This window comes from Gorilla gorilla, chromosome 16 (assembly GCF_029281585.2).
Source record: "Gorilla gorilla gorilla isolate KB3781 chromosome 16, NHGRI_mGorGor1-v2.1_pri, whole genome shotgun sequence".
Taxonomy (NCBI): domain Eukaryota; kingdom Metazoa; phylum Chordata; class Mammalia; order Primates; family Hominidae; genus Gorilla; species Gorilla gorilla.
Window position 1 is genome coordinate 101,524,380 of NC_073240.2, and position 19,124 is coordinate 101,543,503.

General features: G+C 45.1%; 1 protein-coding gene across 1 annotated transcript in view; it reads right to left on the reverse strand.

Annotated features, from left to right (window-relative positions):
* The window catches only part of ADAMTS17 (ADAM metallopeptidase with thrombospondin type 1 motif 17), a 370,860-nt gene that overhangs the window by 298,775 nt on the left and 52,961 nt on the right, over positions 1-19,124 (reverse strand). The window contains exon 4 of the mRNA XM_055364140.2: positions 12,051-12,223. Coding sequence (XP_055220115.2) covers positions 12,051-12,223 — 173 coding nt within the window. The remainder of the gene's footprint in view (positions 1-12,050; positions 12,224-19,124) is intronic.

The window sequence follows — 19,124 nt, forward strand, 5'->3', positions numbered from 1 at the left end:
CCATCTAATCTTTGACAAAGTTAACAAAAATAAGCAATAGGGAAAAGACTCCCCACTCAATAAATGGTGCTGGGATAGCTAGCTATATGCAGAAGAATGAAACTGGACCCCTATTTTTCACCATATACAAAAATGAACTCAAGATGGATTAAAGATTAAATGTGAGTCCTCAAACTATAAAAACCTTAAAAGAAAACATCAGAAATACCTTTCTGGACAGCAGCCTTGGTAAAGAATTCATGACTAAGTCCTAAAAGCAATTGTAACAAAAACATAAATTGACAAGTGAGATCTATTAAACTAAAGAGCTTCTGTACAGCAAAAGAAACTATCAGTTCATTTCTTTATGTACCCAGGAGTAGAGGTGTTGGGTCATATGTCATATGAGTAAGCTTCTTTTATACTCTAGCCTTTGTGGTAACTAGACACATTGCTGGGATTTTGATTGATTGACTGATTTTTAATTTTTACTTTTTTAGGGGCCAAACAGTATCTACTGCTGTATTCATTGAGGAAAACTGCTCCCAGGAGGTGAGCTCTAGAGAATGGCAAGGACCGTCTTCCCACCATTGAAACCTCAGTGGATGGAGACTCGCTCTGCCCGCCCTCGCAGCCCCAGAGCAGTCCTGTTCCCTGGATTCCCTTCGGGGCTCTGATTCCTGGAGGAGGGACAGTAGGCAGTCAGGAGATGTTCTCAGGACAGAGAAGCGGCAGCAGGAATCCAGCCTGAGAGGTCAAGCCTGCATGACGAGCCCTCACTCCTCACCTGACCTTAGCCTTCATCTCTCCTGCTTCCTGGCCTCCCAAGTTCCCTCGAAACTTTCCCCAAACTCTGAGCTTGGAGACTCGGTCTTCATTTTGATTCTGGATGCCTCCCTCTATACCTCCAAAACTGGGATTCCTTTTCTACTTCAGCCAGCCCAGATCCAGCCCCTGTTGCTTGTAATCAAAATCCCCAACCAATACAAGAAGGGCCAAATGCATTGCTCTAGGGTTTACAAGACTCCTTTCTTCCTTGTTCAAAAATGAGACCACTTTGCATGACACCAGTTTTCTCTGGGACAGCTTCCAGGCTTCATAAGCCCTTAAAAACGGCCAAGGTGGATCTGCTCTGACTGCAGCCATTTCTTCTGTGACTCTGGAGCCATTTCTTCTGTGACTCTGAGACATTTCTTCTGTGACTCTGGAGCCATTTCTTCAATAGGGTGTGGATGAGAAGCCATTTGTAGCCGCCAGGCATTCTTTCTTGGTGCAGTTTTTCTTTTTAACCATGCTTGTTTTATCTTCTCCATCTTGTACCACCCTCGGGAAAAGACAAGACCTAGAGGAGATGGCCCATAGTTCAGCAGCCTACCTCAGGGGCTGTGTAGGAAGTGTAAGTGCATTATTATATTTATGCATAAACACTTTCAAACAGAGTTTAATACACCATATCCGTGGGATGTGCTTAGAATACAAAAGGCTCTCCAGAAGCAAATTTGCTAAGAAATTAAAAAAGTAAAGCCAGTGTTTGTTTCTGTGACTTCAGCACTGAATCCTTCGCAAAGGATGCTGGTATATGGCATCAGTCATTCATTTATGCATTCACTGACTACACAAATATTTCTGGATCATCTCCTGCATGCATACCAGGCACTGACAAAATGTTGATGGTGTAGACGTAGTCCTACCTTGATGAGCTTATGGATACTGCAAAGGCAGGTGATATGTAGGATGTTTTTAAAAATTCTGGTAAAAATATGCATAACAAAATTTTACCATTTTAAACATTTTTAAGCTTACAATTAAGTGGCATTAAATATATTCACACTGTTATACACTATCACTACTACCTATCCCCAAAACTTTCTTCATCTTGTAAAGCTGAAACTCTGTACCCATTAGACAACTCTCCATTCTCTCCTCCCCCTCAGCCATCTGGCCAGCACTATTCTACTTTCCGTCTCTGTGAATTCACTACCCTACGTAAGTGGAATCACAGTATTTGTTCTTTGGTGACTGGCTTATTTCACGTAGCATAATGTCTTCACGGCTCATCTATGTTATAGCATGTGTCAGAATTGTTTTCCTTTTTAAGGCTGAATAATATTCCATTATACCTATATGCTATATTTATTTACCTACTCATCCATCTGTGGACACTTTGGGTTGCTTCCACCATTTAGTTATGGTGAATAATCCTGCTATGAACATTAGTGTATAAATATCTGTTCTTGTCCCTGCTTTGGGGTAAACATTTTTGGGTGTTTACTCAAAAGTGAAATTGCTAGATCATATGGTAATTCTGTTTCACTGAGGAATCATACCATTTTCTATATATTCCCACTAATAATGTACAAAATTTCCCATTTTTCTGCATCATTGTCAACACTTCTGTTTTGTTTTGGTGTTTTATTTCTTTGTTTTATAATAGCCATGGGAATGGATGTGAAGTGGTACTTTATTATAGTTTTAATTTCCATTTCCCTGATGATTGATGCCAAGTATCTTTCCATGTACTTATTGGTTATTTGTACATCTTCTTCATAAAAATGTCTACCTAAGTCCTTTCCCATTTTTTAAATTGAATTGCTTTTTTTTTCCTTCCTGGGTTTTAGAAGCTTTCTATATATTCTGGATATTATAAAATATTTGATTTGCAAATATTTCCTCCTATTCCGTGGGTTGCCATTTTACTTTGTTGATAGTATCCTTTGAAGCACAAGAGTTTTTAATTTTGATGAAATCCAATTTGTCTATTTTTCCTTTTGCTGCCTGTGCTTTTGGTGTTGTATCCAAGAAATCACTGCCAAATGAAATCTCACAAAACTTTTCGCCCGTTTTTTCTTCTAAGAGTTTTACCTCTTCTCTTTAGGACTTTGATCCATTTTGAGTTAATTTTTGTATGTTAGATAAGGATCCAGCTTCGTTCTTTTGCATACAGATACCCAGCTTTCCCAGCACCAATTCTTGAAAAGACTGTCACTTCTCTATTGAAGGTCTCGGCATCCTTATCAAAAATTATTTGACCATATATATAAGTGTTAATTGATGAGCTCTACTTCATTTTACTGATCTTTCGGTTTGTCTTTATGTCAGTAAAGTGTTTTGATTATTACAGCTTTTGAGTAAATTTTGAAATGAGGAAGTGTGAGTCTTACTGTGTTCTTTTGTTCAAGATGGTTTTGGTTATTCAATGTCCTTTGAGATTTCATATTAATTTTAGAATGGATTTCTCTATCTCTGCAAAAAAGTCATTGGGATTTTGATAGAAATTTCATTCAATCTGTAAACTGCTTTGGATAACATTGATATCTTAACAATAAGTTTTCCACTCCATGAACATGATGGCTTTCCATTTATGTCTTCTTTAATTTCCTTCATTGATGTTTTACAGCTTTCCATGTAAAACTCTATCCCTTATTTGGTTAATTCCTAAGTATTTTATTCTTTTTGATGCTGCTGAAGACAGAACTGTTTTCTTAATTTTCTTTTCAGATTATTGTTAGCATATAGAAATGCAACTGATTTTTGTGGTTGGTTTAGTACGTGGCTACTTTGCAAAGAATTTATTAGCATTCTCTCTGTCTCTCTCTCTGTGTAAGATTTAGGGTTTTCTACATGTAATAAATATGTCATCTGTGAACAGAGATCATTTTACTACTTCTTTTCTTATTTGGAGGCCTTCAATTTCTTTTTCTTGCCTAAGTGCTCTAGCTAGAACTTCCAGTATTATGTTGAACAGAAGTAGCAAAAGCAGGCATTCTTGCCTTGTTCCAGATTTTAAAGAAAAAAGCTTTCAGTCTTTCACCACTGAGTGTAATATTAGCTGTGAGTTTTTCATATATGACCTTTATAATGTTGAGGTAGTTTCCTTCTATTCCTAGTCTATTGAGTGCTTTTATCATGAAAGGCTGCTGAATTTTATCAAATTCTTTTCCTGTATAAATTGGGATGATCATTTTTTTCTTTTCATTTTGTTAATCGAGTATATCACTTTTTTTAATTGATTTGCCTATGTTGAGCCATCCTTGCATTCCAGGAATAAAGCCCACTTGATCATGATGTATAATCATTTTAATATGCTATTGAATTTGGTTTCCTAGTATTTTATTGAGGACTTTTATGTCAATGAATATTTGAACTATTGTTTTCTTATTTATAAGGGACTGTAGTTTTCTTTCTTTTCTTTGGCTTTGTTATCAGGGAATGCCAGTCTCACAGAATGAGTTAGGAACTGTTCTCTCCTCTTCAGCTTTTTTGGAAGAATTTGAGGAGGACTAGTGTTAGCTGTCCTTTAAATGTTTGGTATAGTTTACCAATGAAGTCATAATGTCCAGGGCTATTCTTTATTAGGAGGTTTTTGATTACTGATTCAATTACCTTACTAATTATGACTCTCTTCAAATTTTCTATTTCTTTGTGATTAAGTGTTGGTAGATTTTGTGTGTCTAGGAATTTGTCCACTTCATCTAGGTTATCCATTTGTTAACATGCAATGGTCCATAGTACTCTCTTATAATCCTTTTTATTTCCGTAGAATGGGTCATAATGTCCCTGTTTTCATTTCTGTTATTAGTAATTTGAGGCTTTTTTTATCAGTTGATCTAGCTAAGGTTTGTCAATTTTCTTAATCTTTCCAAAGAACTAACTCTTGGTTTCATTGGCTCTATTGTTTTTCTGTCCTTTTCTCTCTGCTTTAATCCATAGCAATCCAAAGCTAAATTCAAAGCTAGCAGAAGGAATAAAATAGCTTGTTCTCCTTCTAGTTCCTTAAGTCGTAAAGTCAGATTGTTTGAGATTTTTCTTTTTAAGTGTTTACCACTATACATGCTATACATTTCCCCCTAAGCAGTGCTTTGTCCTTGTCCCATAAGTTTTGACATGTGTTTTTGTTTTCATTTATCTCTAAGTATTTTCTAATGTCACTTGTGATTTCTTCTTTGACTCTTTGGTTATTTAATAGTATGCGGTTTAATTTCTACAAATTTGTGAATTTTCCAGTTTTCCTTCTGTTACTGATTTCTAACTTCACCCCATTGTTGTCAGTGATGGTACTTTGTATAATATCAATCTTTTCAATCTGTTGAGACTTAATTTGTGACCTAACACACGGTCTATCCTGCAGAATGTCCCGTGTTCCCTTAAGGAAAAAAAAGTCTTCCTTTGTTGTTGGGTAGAGTGTTCTGTGTATGTCTGCTAGATCCAGTCGACTTATTGTGTTAAGTCTTCTATTTCCTTTTCTTCTGTCTGGTTGTTCTATCTACTAATGAGAGTGGGGATTGAAATCTCCAACTATTATTGTACAACTGTGTATTTCTCTCAGTTCTATCAATTTTATTTCATATATTTTGATGATCTGTTATCAGATGTGTAAATATTTATAACTGTTATATCTTCTTATATATTGGAACTTTTATTAATATATAACATCCCCTTTGCCTCTTGTAAGCTTTTTGATTTAAAGTGTCTGTTGTCTGATGTTAGTATAGCTACTCCTGCTCTCTTTTGGTTACAATTAGCATGGAATTTCTTTTTCTGTCCTTTCACTTTCAACCTCTGTGTCTGATCTACAGTAAGTTTCTTATAGACTGCATATAGTTGGATCTATGATTTAAAAAACAAATTCATTCTGCCATCAATTTCTGTCTTTGATTGAAGTTTAATTAATTTACACTTCAAGTAATTACTGATAAGGAGGGACTTACTTTTCCATTTTGTTATTTGTTTCCTATATGGCTTGTAATAGCTTTGGTTTCTCATTTCCTGCATTACTGACTTCTTTTGTGTTTAGCTGACTTGATTTTCTTTTATATATACACATATATTTTTTTTTGGTAGTGAAACTTTTAATTCCCTTTTCATTTGCTTTTGTGTGTATTCTCTAGTTATTTTCTTTGGGGTTACTATGGGGATTATATTTAATTAGGATTAAAGTTATAACACTCTAATCTGACTTTACACCAGCTTAACTTCAATGCCATTAAAAACCTCAGCAGAATGGTTTTTTAAAAGCAAATAAATATGGAATTGTAAATTCAGATGAGGACTACCCAGGAAAGAGCAGGCTTTTATGATGAGGAAAACAGGGTTGGCCTCATCAGAGGGATCAGCAAAGAGGGACCCTCTGAGGGGACATTTGCACAGAGTCCTAAAAGGCAGAGGAACTCGTTCCACAAGGCACGTAAGCAGAGCATTCCTGACAAAGACAGTAAGTTAAGTTCGGGCTGCCTAGTGAAAGTCAGTGTTGACGGCAAAAAGAATGGAAAAGCAGATGGGCCCTGGCCACACAGGCTGGAGGGCCACATGAAAGGCAGGGGGTGGGGGGCCTTCCCCATTCAATGCAAGGGGAAGCCACAGAGGGGCTCAATGCTGCCTAATGACAAAGTTCCAATTCTGTTGGAAGAGGATCTTGCTGGTTATTCTGTAGCAAGGATTCAAGGGGGAAGAAAATGGAAGTGAGAAGCCTGGCATGGAAGCTCCAGCAGCTGTCAAGGCCAGAAATAATGGCAGTCAGTCCAGGGTGGAGACAGAAAGAAAGGATGGGTTCCAGACATGCTTGTCACCTTCAACAAGGTGACATGGGGTCCCCCAGTCCGGGGCTGGAGTCCTTGCCCTACTGTGTACTCACAGGCTCTGCACCCTGGCTGTGTCACGTCCCCAAGCCTCCATTTCCTTCTCTGTAAAATGGGAATGACGAAATCCACCAGGTATGAGAAGGCAGTAAGGTGGAAGCACTTTGCCATCTGGGACAGCTGGTGCATCACAAGCAGTCACATCTTCCCTTGGGGCCAGTGGCTGATGCTAATCTAATACATCAAAACCATGAGATGCTATGAAACCTGAAGCCAACACTTGATGCCAAATTCTCCCGGCTTTGGCCATGTTATCAGCTCTCTGAGGCACTGTTAGCCCCCAGTCTGCCTTGGGGACAGGGGACTGTCTGGGTTATGCCTTGGCAGGCAGGTCAGCACACATGGGCGAGCCAGGCCTCTGACCACAGAGACCTAAGTGGGAGGGTGGGAGGGAGTGGGTGCCTGGTGGGAGGGTAGGAGGGAGGGAGTGGGTGCCTGGTGGGAGGGAGGGAGTGGGTGCCTGGTGGGAGGGTGGGAGGGAGTGGGTGCCTGGTGGGAGGGTGGGAGGGAGTGGGTGCCTGGTGGGAGGGTAGGAGGGAGGGAGTGGGTGCCTGGTGGGAGGGTGGGAGGGAGTGGGTGCCTGGTGGGGGAGTGGGTGCCTGGTGGGAGGGTGGGAGGGCGTGGGTGCCTGGTGGGAGGGTGGGAGGGAGTGGGTGCCTGGTGGGAGGGCAGGAGGGAGTGGGTGCCTGGTGGGAGGGTGGGAGGGAGTGGGTGCCTGGCCATCAGCACGAATCATGCTATTTCCCACAACTCGGAGAGAAATGTGTTGGAATGAAGGTGGCAACCAACTCTAGCAGGTTTCCTTCCAAATCTGGAGGGGTTAAGGAGACAGGGCCACTCCCATCCCACAGCCCCACAGAAAACATGCTCTGGAGGGAAACAGATGGGCTCGCTGGCATCACGTTCTGCTCTATGTTCCAGGGGGCTTGTCTAATGACAGCCCAGCCACAATCCTTTCCCTTCCTCCCGGCTTAAAGGTTATCTCACTTGCTAACAGAAAGCCCTTTTCTAAAACAGCCTCAGGCAGGAAAGAACTCTTTGGATTTCCTAAACTAGGATTTGAGGGACTGAGAAAGGGGGGTGCTGGTGGAGGTGGTCTTGTTTAAACAAGGTGTCATCTCTGAACGGAACTTGTTTTTCAATTTACTTAATGGTGGTCCAGGGCTAGAGCGGCAAGAAAGGGCTGCTGCGGTGTGAGCCCACCTGTGCAAGGGGGCTGAGGACTCTGCTTCCATTCGCCTTCTGGCTTGGATCAAAAGGCCCCGGAAACCCCAAGTATAGATGACAGAAGGGCTCAGAGTCATCACACCCAGCCCTTCTCACTGTGGGATCACCCTTATTAGGCAGGCCTCCTCAGGAAACATCTCAATCCAAACTTCACGTGTTAGCCTCGGGTCTGCCCTCAGCCCCGGGGCTCTTGAGCCACCAGCGTCTTAATACAAGCAGCTGAAGAGGGGTGAAGGGTGTTTAATCAAAAGCAAAAAACAGAGCCCTTCAGTCTTTACGGCCCATGAGTGGTGCAGGGTGGGAGTGTCTGTCTCCATGTACCAACCCCATTCCCTTCCCACTCCCTGCCTGGGATCAAACAGCCACCCCTGCCTGGATGATAAATTATGAAAGCAAATATCAAAGTCGAAGCTCTGCCTTATGACTACCTTAGCTGTTGTAATGAATGTTTATTCCTTGCACTTATGCCCTGGATAATTAAAAAAAGAGAGAGAGATAAAATAATCTGCAGATGAAAACATCTGGTGCAGAGCCAAGCCCCTCCAGCCCTCCTCTCAGGCGTGCTCCGGGCAGACTGCAGCGATGCAGCTCGTCATTAACCGGCCACCGGGGAGACCTGGGTTTGTGCACACGAGGAACACGGAACTATTTCTCAGAAATGAGCATCATCAAAAGTTAACACTGAACTATTTCTCAAAGCTGAGCACCATCAAAAGTTAAGCAATTCCATTTCCAGGTGTATGCCCAAAAGAATTGAAAGCAGGGACTTCAACAGAGATTTGCACACCCACATTCATAGCAACATTATTCACAGTAGCAAAAGGTAGAAACAACCCAGGCATACACTGACGGACAAATGGAAAAGAAAAAGGTGGTGCACGTACGTGCAATGGGATACTACTCATCCTTAAAAAGGAAAGCCATCCTGACACATGCCACAACATGGATGAACTCTGTGGACATTATGGTGACTGAAATAAGCCATTTGTCCACAAGAGGATAAATACTGCATGATTCCACTTATATGAGGCATCTAGAGTCATCAGATTCACACAGATAGAAAGTAGAATGGAGGTTGGCAGGGGCTGGGGGAGAGGGAAAGGGGGAAGATAGTGTTTAATGGGTAGGAAGTTTCCATTTTGTGGACAGTGAAAAAGTTCTGGAGGTGGATGGTGGTGGTGGTTGCATTAACAAGGTGAATGTGCTTTAGGCCTCTGAGCTGGTCCACATAAAAATGGTTCAGACGGTGAATTTTGTATTACATATGCATTTTACCACAATAAAAAAAAAACAACAGAAAAAGAAACTTGCAAAAAAAAAATTTTTAAGTTAATGGAACTTCCAGAGTTGATGACTTTGAAGGAGGGGTGGGAGCAGCATAGCACCCTCACATGCCCAGTGAGGCCACGTCGGAAAGCAGATCCCTGGCCCAGGTCCCAGGGGCCTCCTTGGCAAGTGTGCCTTGCAGAAGAGCCTGGCATATGAGGAAACGTGTGGGTCCAGCGGCTCGACATGAGGCCTCTACTCTGAGTGCTGCCAAAGCAGCCTCCCTTCAGAGCACAATAGGGGTGAGGGGCGTGGCGGAGATAGAGGGAGTTTCCTGCAGAGAGAGGCATGTCCCGAAAGCCAGTCCTGGAAAGTCTTCAATGAAATGGAAGACAAAGTACCAGAGATTTGTCCTCCTAACAAGCAGGATTGCCGTGGGGTTCCCCACACCCAGTGGGCCCAGGATTGGGGTCCTCAACATTGATTTCCCTGTGGCTGGTTAGGGGAAAGAAAGGCTTGACATGGTGGTCATAGCTCTGCCAGTGACTTCCTGTGTGACCCTGGCAATGTCCCTGAGCCTCCCTGCTCTCGGGCCTCCTTCAGCCTCTGGGAAACAAGCTGTGGGATCCCATCCCCACAAGGGGAGAATCAGTCCTGGTATCCTTTGTCCAGGCCACCACATGCCACCAGGCCTCCCAGCCACCACAGCCCCAGCTACACAACTACCAGAGCCAAGATCCTAGCGGGAATGGTGCATTGGGGGTTCATCCAGCTTTGTGTCCTTGCCCAGCACAGCCCCGCCCAATCCACCTCTGAAACACCGGAGGTCCCAGCAACATAACATCCACACATGGGCAAAGAGCCACCTGCAGACCCTGTCCAGCCATGAGGACCACCACTCTCTGCTCTCCTACCAGCACTCTGAGCCCCTCCCTTGGGCTTCATGTCAGAGCCAACTTCCTCCCCAGCACTTACCCCTGAGCTCCAGCGCTCATCACACCAAGCAAACAAAGGCGCCTGTGGCCTGGGCCAGCCCAGGCTCTGCACCTTCCCTAGACCTCAAGACCTTGGCTGCAGCTGGCCCAAAGGCCCTGCAGATTCCGGGAATAGGCATGTCATCTCCCTACCCCACAACCCACGGCTGCTGTGTCCCCACTGAAAACTCAGGCCCTGGGTCATTCCCCACTGCACCCATTTCGTTTAACCTTGCCCTGTCCTCTCGCGTCACTCCCTTCCATAAGCGGCCTGACCATTTGCGGCCAGGCACCGTGCACTCACTGTGGCCAGAGCTAAATTCCTGACCTGCTGATAAGAAGCAGGCTGAGAGAGGTTCTTCTGTTATGGCTGGGCAGGAGTCTGGCCCAGGCCTGAGGCTAAACCTCACACTCGGAACCTTCGCACCCCTTTTCCTCTACAAAGTTCCCCTTGACCCAGATTCCACCTGACTAGGCTTCTCTCTCCTCTCCTTTAGCCAAGATCAGCAACTTGGCTGTTTCTACAGCTGAGTTGTAGCTGTTTCTACTTCTCATTTCCCATTCACTTTTCAGTTTGTCCTCATCAAGCATCTACAGACAACACTCCCTAATGCCATTCCATCTGGCATTGTTAACCAGGCTCCTCCTGCACCTGTCACCCCTTCTTCAGGACAACCTCCTCCCAGGTCATTGCCCCATCCCCCCCAGGGCTGGTGCTCCATGGGCTGTCTTTGGACAGCTTCTCTACTCACTGACACATTTCAGCCAGGCAGTGCTGCTCACTCCCCTACTTCAGCTGCTGCTGTAAGCTGAAAAGCCCAGGTCCCTCTTTCCCACCAAGACCTCTGTCCTGATTTCCCACCTTGAATTCAGCTTGTCCAGAATGGAAACTCTTTGCTGTGGCCCCATATTCATTGCTCCTCCTTTTCTCAGACAATGGCTCCACCACCCACCCAGAGGCCCAGCTTGAAGCCTGGGTGTAGTAGCCTGGATTTCTCTTGCCTCCTCTTCCTGCCTCTCCAACCCCCACATCCTGCCAGTCACCAATTCCTGCAGCTCCTTCCTCTTACCCCAGGCCCTCCTCCATTCCCACTCCAACCTCTCCCACACTCGCTCCAGCCCCAATGCTCCACAACACTGCTTCCCATTCCAATCCATCCTGCATGCAGCTGCTGGGCTGTTCTTCCTAACATCAACGTCGGCACATTGCTCCCCTCCCCTTCAGTGGTCCCACTTCTCAGGGTGGAGCCCCTGCTCCTCAAGATGCCTGGCCCTCCCTCCCTCACCAGGCCCTGTCCACAACTTCCACAGCCTTATGGCTCCCCGTCCCCGCCATGTCAAATGACTTGGTCCTTAAAAACACCTGGGAAAATGAATGGATGGGTAAAGCTAGGATGCCCTTGAAGGTCCTTCAGTGTCTAGCATTTGAGGAGTACAGCCTCACCACCCATCCATCCCCATCTAAAGGTTTCCCTCCATCCCCATGTGACAAATCGGACATAGACAGACGTGGGCATCCTGACTCCTTCCTCGGTTCTCTCACCTAGGCAACCTCTCTCCCCACTTCTCGTCACACAGTAAACTCTTTTTCCCATAGAAGTTGGAATTTGTTCCCCCGGCTAGACTATGGACTCCTTGGAGCAGGGTCTGGGATTCACAGGACTTTGCCGCTTGGAGTGCGTCTTATGCTTTTGGGAAGGAAGCCTTCTGGTAACAAGTGGCCCCATCACTGAGCAGATCTGGGCACTTCAACACTACGCCAGTGTCGAGCCGAGGGCAGGTGCTCTTCCATCGGGATGTCCCCCAGTTACTTGCCCTCCTCAATGCCCAGAATTACCAGGCTATGTTCCCGTATCCCCAACCCAGCGTCTTCCTCACTTGAGGAGATGAGGACACAGCACCTGCTTCCAGATCTCTCATCAAGGAGAAAACAGAGCCCCCCACATCAGGACCCCGGCTCCGGACTCACCATGTTCATGACGGTCAGGATGAACCTCTGGGCGGCCTCAGCCCCGTGGTACTGCACCATGTCGGCGTCGGCCACCACCAGGGTCTCCACCGTGTGCTCGCTGGTGAGCCGGATAGCGTTCCTCCGCTCCCGCCAGTCCCGCGAAGGTCTGCCCCGCGCCGGCTTCTTCTTTTCTAGAAAATGACGGAAACATTTGTGCAGTCCTTGGCTTACCGACTTCCAAAACCATGCAGTGAACAGGCCTTCTATCAAGCCTGCCCGAGAGAGTGGTCAGTCTCGACAGGCCTAGAGGGGCCCAGCACCCAGCAATCTCCACCGTCATGTGGGTGCCCCGAGTTCACTCACGTAGGGGGGTGCTGGCCCAAAAGAAGGGTAAGAGCTATGAGGCCAGATGAGGGGCCCACACCCCACTTCCACCACAGCTGGGGAGGCCAATGGGGCTGAGGGGAACAGAGGAGAAAACCCACCCCTTCGAGAAGCACGGAGAGCTGCCAAGTACGCACAGAAAAGGAGGCCTGGACCCAGCGGGCAGGGGTCTGAAAGGCCACACCCAAGGTGGATAACTGGACCAAGGAAGCTGAGCGGAGGGGACAGGACACTCCCCTGGGGGCTGGCATCCCCGTAACTCTTCTTGGACTCAGGAATCAGGAGCCATAAATGTTGGTAGGCATAAAAACACTATGTTTTTTAAAAAAATACATAATCAGAAGGAAAATCATATGACCCACATCCAGGCTAAAATGTAAATCTTCCCTTTCCTCACAATAGGGAAGGATTAGTAGTACATGTGTGAGTAATTCTCCATTGATTCTTTAGATAACCTATATCCCTGTAAAATCTTACTTTGATAAACAGCTACTGTTATGAAAGAGCCCACACCCACAGGTCCAAATCTGCCATAGTCTTCGTACACGGAAACACCTCTGACCAACACAACAGGTTGATATGAACAGCATGCATTTTCAGAATCCGAATATAAACAGGAAGTCTCTTTCATTTGATAGTTATTTCCATGTTAGCACTAGCCTACATGGACACATCTCTGCTACACACAGTCTACATACGCACCAACCGGCTTCATAAAGTGACCCAATCATTCCAGTACCAAAACTGGATACAGCAGGCCCTCTTCATCTGCAGGGGCTATGTTCCAAGACTCCCAGTGGATCCCCGAAACCACAGACAGTACCGAGCCCTACATCTACTAGACTATGTTACGTCCTATGCATACATACCTACGATAACGTGTCATTTATAAATTAGGCATAGTAAGAGATTTACATTAACGAATGGAATCATAACAATATACTGTACTAAAAGTTATGTGAATGAGGTCTCTCTCTCAAAATTGCTCATTGTACTGTACTCACCTATTTTTGATCCCTGGTTGACCGTGACTAAATGAAACTATGGAAAGTGAAACCACAGATAAGAGGTAACCACTGTATTATGAAATAATCTGAGATATGGGTCGTAATTTACAAACAAAAATGGCTATACAACACAATTACAATCACAAAAAAGTGGCAAAAAAATGGAAATACACAACTATAGATAAAGCCAACAACAGTAAAAAGGTATACAGCCATTAAAATCATACCACGAAGATGACTTAGAGCTCTAGAGAAGCCGATATAAATCTGCATATATAGTTAGATCATGATTTTGCAAAAATCTTACATACAAGTATCTTCAGGCCCCAAAGGAAAATAAATACTAAAACACCTAGGAAGAACCAAAATATGAATAGTGGTATGTGATCTTCGTTTTCCTATTTTCCTCTGTATTTTCCAGATTTATATAATATGCTGGTATTACTATATTTTAAAGAAATATCATTGAGTTTGAGAAAAACACAGGCATCACTTTTAAACTCTAAACGATAAAACAGAAGCTCTCGCGGAAGAAAAGTATGCCATCTGATTTATCACAAAACTGCAAAATGAAGTCTTCTCAGCCCTGCAGGATGGGCCTCCTCCCTCAGAGCCAGGCCCATCTCCCCTGAAGCCTTCCGGGCCTCAGTGATGGAATAAGGGAAGAAAGCATCCATTCTAACACAAAATCAAGGTCCTGGGTGGCTATGCCTTTGCACATTGGCAGAAGGAAAGAGGCCGCTGGTGGAAAATCTAGTGACCTACCCCCACACTCACCAGCCAGGTTATCTCTGACCTGACCAGCCTGGAATCTATGAAGAGCTACCTTGTTTCCATTTTAAAGGTGCAGAGCTGATGGGCCACCCAAGCAGGAGCTCTGTTGTAACCAGCACACCCTCGTTCTCCCAGGCGATCAGGTATGAGCCAAATGGCAGCCACGACCCTTCTCAAAGTCAGTGTTGATAACCCGTTTCTTTGAGTCAGCATCTGCAGATGCTCCCCATGTTGGTTATTCGGTACGTGTTTTCACACCTTGTCGTATATTTTTAAGTTCTAGTACAGAAAGAGCTGCATTCCTAGCAGGGCCCACAGGACACATTACGAGCCAGCTAGCATCAACATGTAAGAGCTGAGAGCTCTCTAAGAAAAGTAGCCCGTCACTCCCAGACCAGAGGGACAGGTTGTTCCTGGACACTTAACATTTCAAAATCCTGCATTGCACTGGGTACAGTGGCTCACGCCTGTAATCCCAGCACTTTGGAAGGCCAAGGAGGGCAGATCACTTGCGGTCAGGAGTTTGAGACCACCCTAGCCAACCTGGTGAAACCCCGTCTCTACTAAAATTACAAAAATTAGCCAGACATGGTGGTGCGTGCCTGTAATCCCAGCCACTCGGGAGGCGAGGCAGGATAATTGCTTGAACCTGGGTAGCAGAGGTTGCAGTGAGCCAAGATCACACCACTGCAATCCAGCCTGGGCGACAGAGCAAGATTCCATCTTCAACAAACAAACAAACAAACAAAAAATCCAGTACTGGGTATGTGTCTTTCAAGTTTACAAAGAAAAACTTATAAGACCTGTGCCTCCCTAGGCCTTGGAGAGCTAACCTAACAGGGTGCCGTAAAGAGTGACACACTCTGAGTTAACACATACCCAGAATACTGAGTAACAGGTAAACAGGCAGGTGCGCTGTGGTTTTCACAAGCTTCCACTAATGACTGTCATTGGCTCCTTTCCCCCATTCCCTAGCACACAGGTGGTGGGAAATAAATGCTCACTGAAGGAATGCACGCAGTGGGTAAAGGGATGAATAATGACACTTGCTCAACAGCCCCATGTGAGTGCAGGGCAGGGCTTGCCACAAAATGAGTGTTGAAACCCCTGGATTTTGGAACTGCAGACAAGAGACCGTCGACTTGCATTCCTTTCCAACGCAAGTGTCCCTCCTGGGGTGCTGGCAAGTGAGAACAGGAGCACTGAGGGGTGGGAGGCTAGAGGGCACCTTAGCCTTCTCCTCCCTCCCTGATCTCAACCACTCCCTCAGCAGAGACCCACAGCCATCATTTTTGATGGTCATTCCTTTTCCTACAGGGAGAAAAGAACCCTAATAAACTTTTACCTTTAATTCCCTAAACTGCAAAAATATGCTTGATAATGCTGCACAGATGTCAATAATCACAGATGACAGCATCTTCAAAAGTAAGAAGAAAAACACTAATTTCAGAATAACACATGTGCTGGATTCTGACCTCACCAGAGAGGTCAAAGTGCAGGTGGGTGGGCGTGTGGCCAGCTGGGGAGTGCTCCAAGCTCTGCTCGTGACCAGTCGTCTCCAGCTGCTGTGGGAATGAAGGGTGGCTCTCGCCCCGCTGATGAGGACATCGCAGTCAGGTCAGGCCTCAAGCCTTCTCCTGTTGTCACAGACACCAGGAAGCATTCTTGAAGGCAAGCCCAGCAGTTTCTCTTGCCAGCACCTTGCTGGAGGTGGTACTGACTTGGAAGATTTTCAGTCTCTGGCTTCATATTATTTTTCTTACATCTCTTTCCCTTTGCCTCAGTTATCCATTAGAAAAGAAAATTTTATGTATTTATGTAAGATACCTCAAATCCTTCTGGAACAAGATGAAGAGAAAAAGACAGAAACGTACTTTTAGAATCTTCAAATTATAATTTAGACGTTTGGGGACTGCTAAAAATGTTGAGCAAATATATAAACTGTCATTGTAGTTACTAGTTCTCCACTTTGAAAACTGAAAAAATAAAAACAACAACTATCTCAACTGTGAATTATCAAAGCTCTGTATGGAACAGATACTCCTTTAGTTTAGAAAGGATACAGTATCCAGGTATTTATTAGGGAAGAACAATACGTAGATCAAAAAATATTTGGCATGAAAATTCAAAACCACAACCCCTCTCAGAATTCCTTTACTTCCTGCTACACAAGAAGAATCCCTGCATCTCAAATTCTACCAACGCCATTTCCAAGGAAGACCTGGGGAAGGGTTGAGTTGAATAGGCAAGGAGTAGCCTGCTCCTGCCACAGACCTCTGAAATCCTAGCTGCAGGAGATCCCATGACCCGCACGAATGCTTGAGCTGGCAGGGAGAGCTGCTGAGAGAGGTGGCAGGGGCAGGACTCCAGCCTGTGTGGAGCCCAGAGGGTTTTGCGTGGGAACAGGTACAGTGGAGCATGGCCATGGATGCCCAGCCCCCAAGTCTTAACAAGATCTTCTAGGTGGCTTTAGCCTTTGGGTGACTGCTGGACCTGCACACACCAGGGTGGTCTTGCCCATAGGAGGAGGACGGTCTGATCTGAGCACCACCCCACCATGTGCCAGCCTCTCCTAGGGCCCCAGCATGGTCACACCAGCTTCCAGCACAGCCTTCAATGCCCGAACAGGGTGCTTCCCAGGGGCGGCCCATCATAGCTCCTTCATGAGCAGATGGCAGCTAACCACTGGAGAGCTCCAGCAGACCAGCCTCCACCGATGCGACCAGCCCACAAGCAGCCTCCCCCACCGCTTTGTCAGCAAACACTCACCCACAGATTCCTCCCACTGCTTTGCCGGCACACACGTATTGGCAGACTTCACCCTCCCTCCCCCAAAAACATGAATGTGCATGTGCACCCTGCTGCCATACCACTGATGGCAGAGCCCATCCCACCGCCCTACGCACCTCCACTGGGACTCCACTGCTGCTGAGGCACAGGCAGTCTGACATGCCACCGTGGCTGCTGGCACATATGAGCAAGCACAGATCCCACCTCCACTGCTCCTATGAAGTACTGTGGCCAGCACCCCACATCGAAGTGTTGGGGCCAGCAGACCGGGAACACCTCAGCCTCTCCAGTGCATCAGGTTACTAACTGCGGGGGACCAGAAAACAAAGCTGGGAAACTCATACCGGCACCTCAGAGTTAAAGCACAGAGCCCATGGGTGCTGAGCTGAGCCTTAGCCCTCTGAAATCTTCCAGAATAGAAGCCAGTCAGCTGAGTTCACCTTATACCACAATCAAATGCCTAAGGGCATCAAAAAAAACCCCATCCAAAGGACAGCAACTTCAAAGAGTAAAGGAACATCAGCCCATGCAGACGGGAAAAATACAGTATAAACACACTGGCAACTCAAAAAGCCAGAGTGTCTTACCTCCAAATGACCACACTAGATGGTTCTGAACCAGGCTGAAATGACAGACACAGAATTCAGAATATGGAGAGCAATAAAGATCATTGAGATTCAGGAGAAAGTTGAAACCCAATCTAAGGAATACAAAATGATACAGGAGCTAAAACATGAAACGGCCATTATAAGAAAGATCTGATGGACTTTGCAAGGCCGAAGTGGGCGGATCACAAGGTCAAGAGATCAAGACCATCCTGGCCAACCTGGTGAAACCCCGTCTCTACTAAAAATACAAAAATTAGCTGGGTGTGGTGGCACACACCTGTAGTCCCAGCTACTCAGGAGGCTGAGGTGGGAGAATCACTTGAACCCAGGAGGCAGAGGTTGCAGTGAGCCAAGATCACGCCACCACACTCCAGCCTGGTGACACAGCAAGACTCCATCTCAAAAGAAAAAAAAAAAGATCTGATGGAGCTGAAAATCTCACTACAAGAATTTCATAATGCAATCTCAAGTACTAACAGCAGGATACACCAAGTTGAGGAAGGAATCACAGAGTTCAAAGACTGGTTCTCTGAATTAACTCAGGCAGACAAGCTAAAGAAAAAAAGAATGAATAAAACCTCAAGAAATATGGAATTATGTAAAGAGACCAAATCGATCAGCCGTTGGCATCCTTGAAAGAGAAGGAGAGAAAGCAAGCAACAGGGAAAACATATTTGAGGATATCATCCATGAAAATTCCCCCAACCTCACTAGAGAGGACAACATTCAAATTCAGGAAATAGAGAACCCCTGAAAGATCCTATACAAGATGACCATCCCCAAGACACACAGTCATCAGATTCTCCAAGGTTGACATAAAATAAAGAATATTAAAGGCAACTAGGGAGAAGAGGTAGGTCACCTACGAAGGGAACCCCATCAGGCTAACAGCAGACCTTTCAGCAGAAATTCTATAAGCCAGGAGAAATTACGGGCCTGTACTCCAATCAAGAACTTGATATCCAGCCAAATTAAGCTTCATACGTGAAAGACAAATAAGATCCTTTTCACCAAAGCAAATGCTAAGGGAATTTAATACCACCAGACCTGCCTTACAAGATGTCCTTAAGGGACTGTTAAATATGGAAAGGAATGACTGTTAATGGCCACCACAAAAACACACTTAAGTAGATAGCCATTGACACTATAAAGCAACTACACAATCAAGTCTATGTAATAACCATCTAGCAACATGATGACAGGATGAAATCTGTATATATCGACATTAGCTTTGAATATAAACAAACTAAAGTCAAAAGTCACAAAGTGACAAGTTGGATAAAGAAGCAAGAAACAACTGTATGCTGTCTTCAAGAGACCCATCTCACAGGCAGTGACACCCACAGGATCAGAGTAAAGGGATGGAGAAACATCTACCAAGTAAATGGAAAACAAAACAAAACAAAAAAGCAAGAGTTGCTATTCTAATTTCAGACAAAACAGGCTTTAAGCCAACAATAATTTTTTAAAAAGACAAAGAAGGGCATTACATAATGGTAAAGGGTTCAATTCAACAAGAACTCTTAACT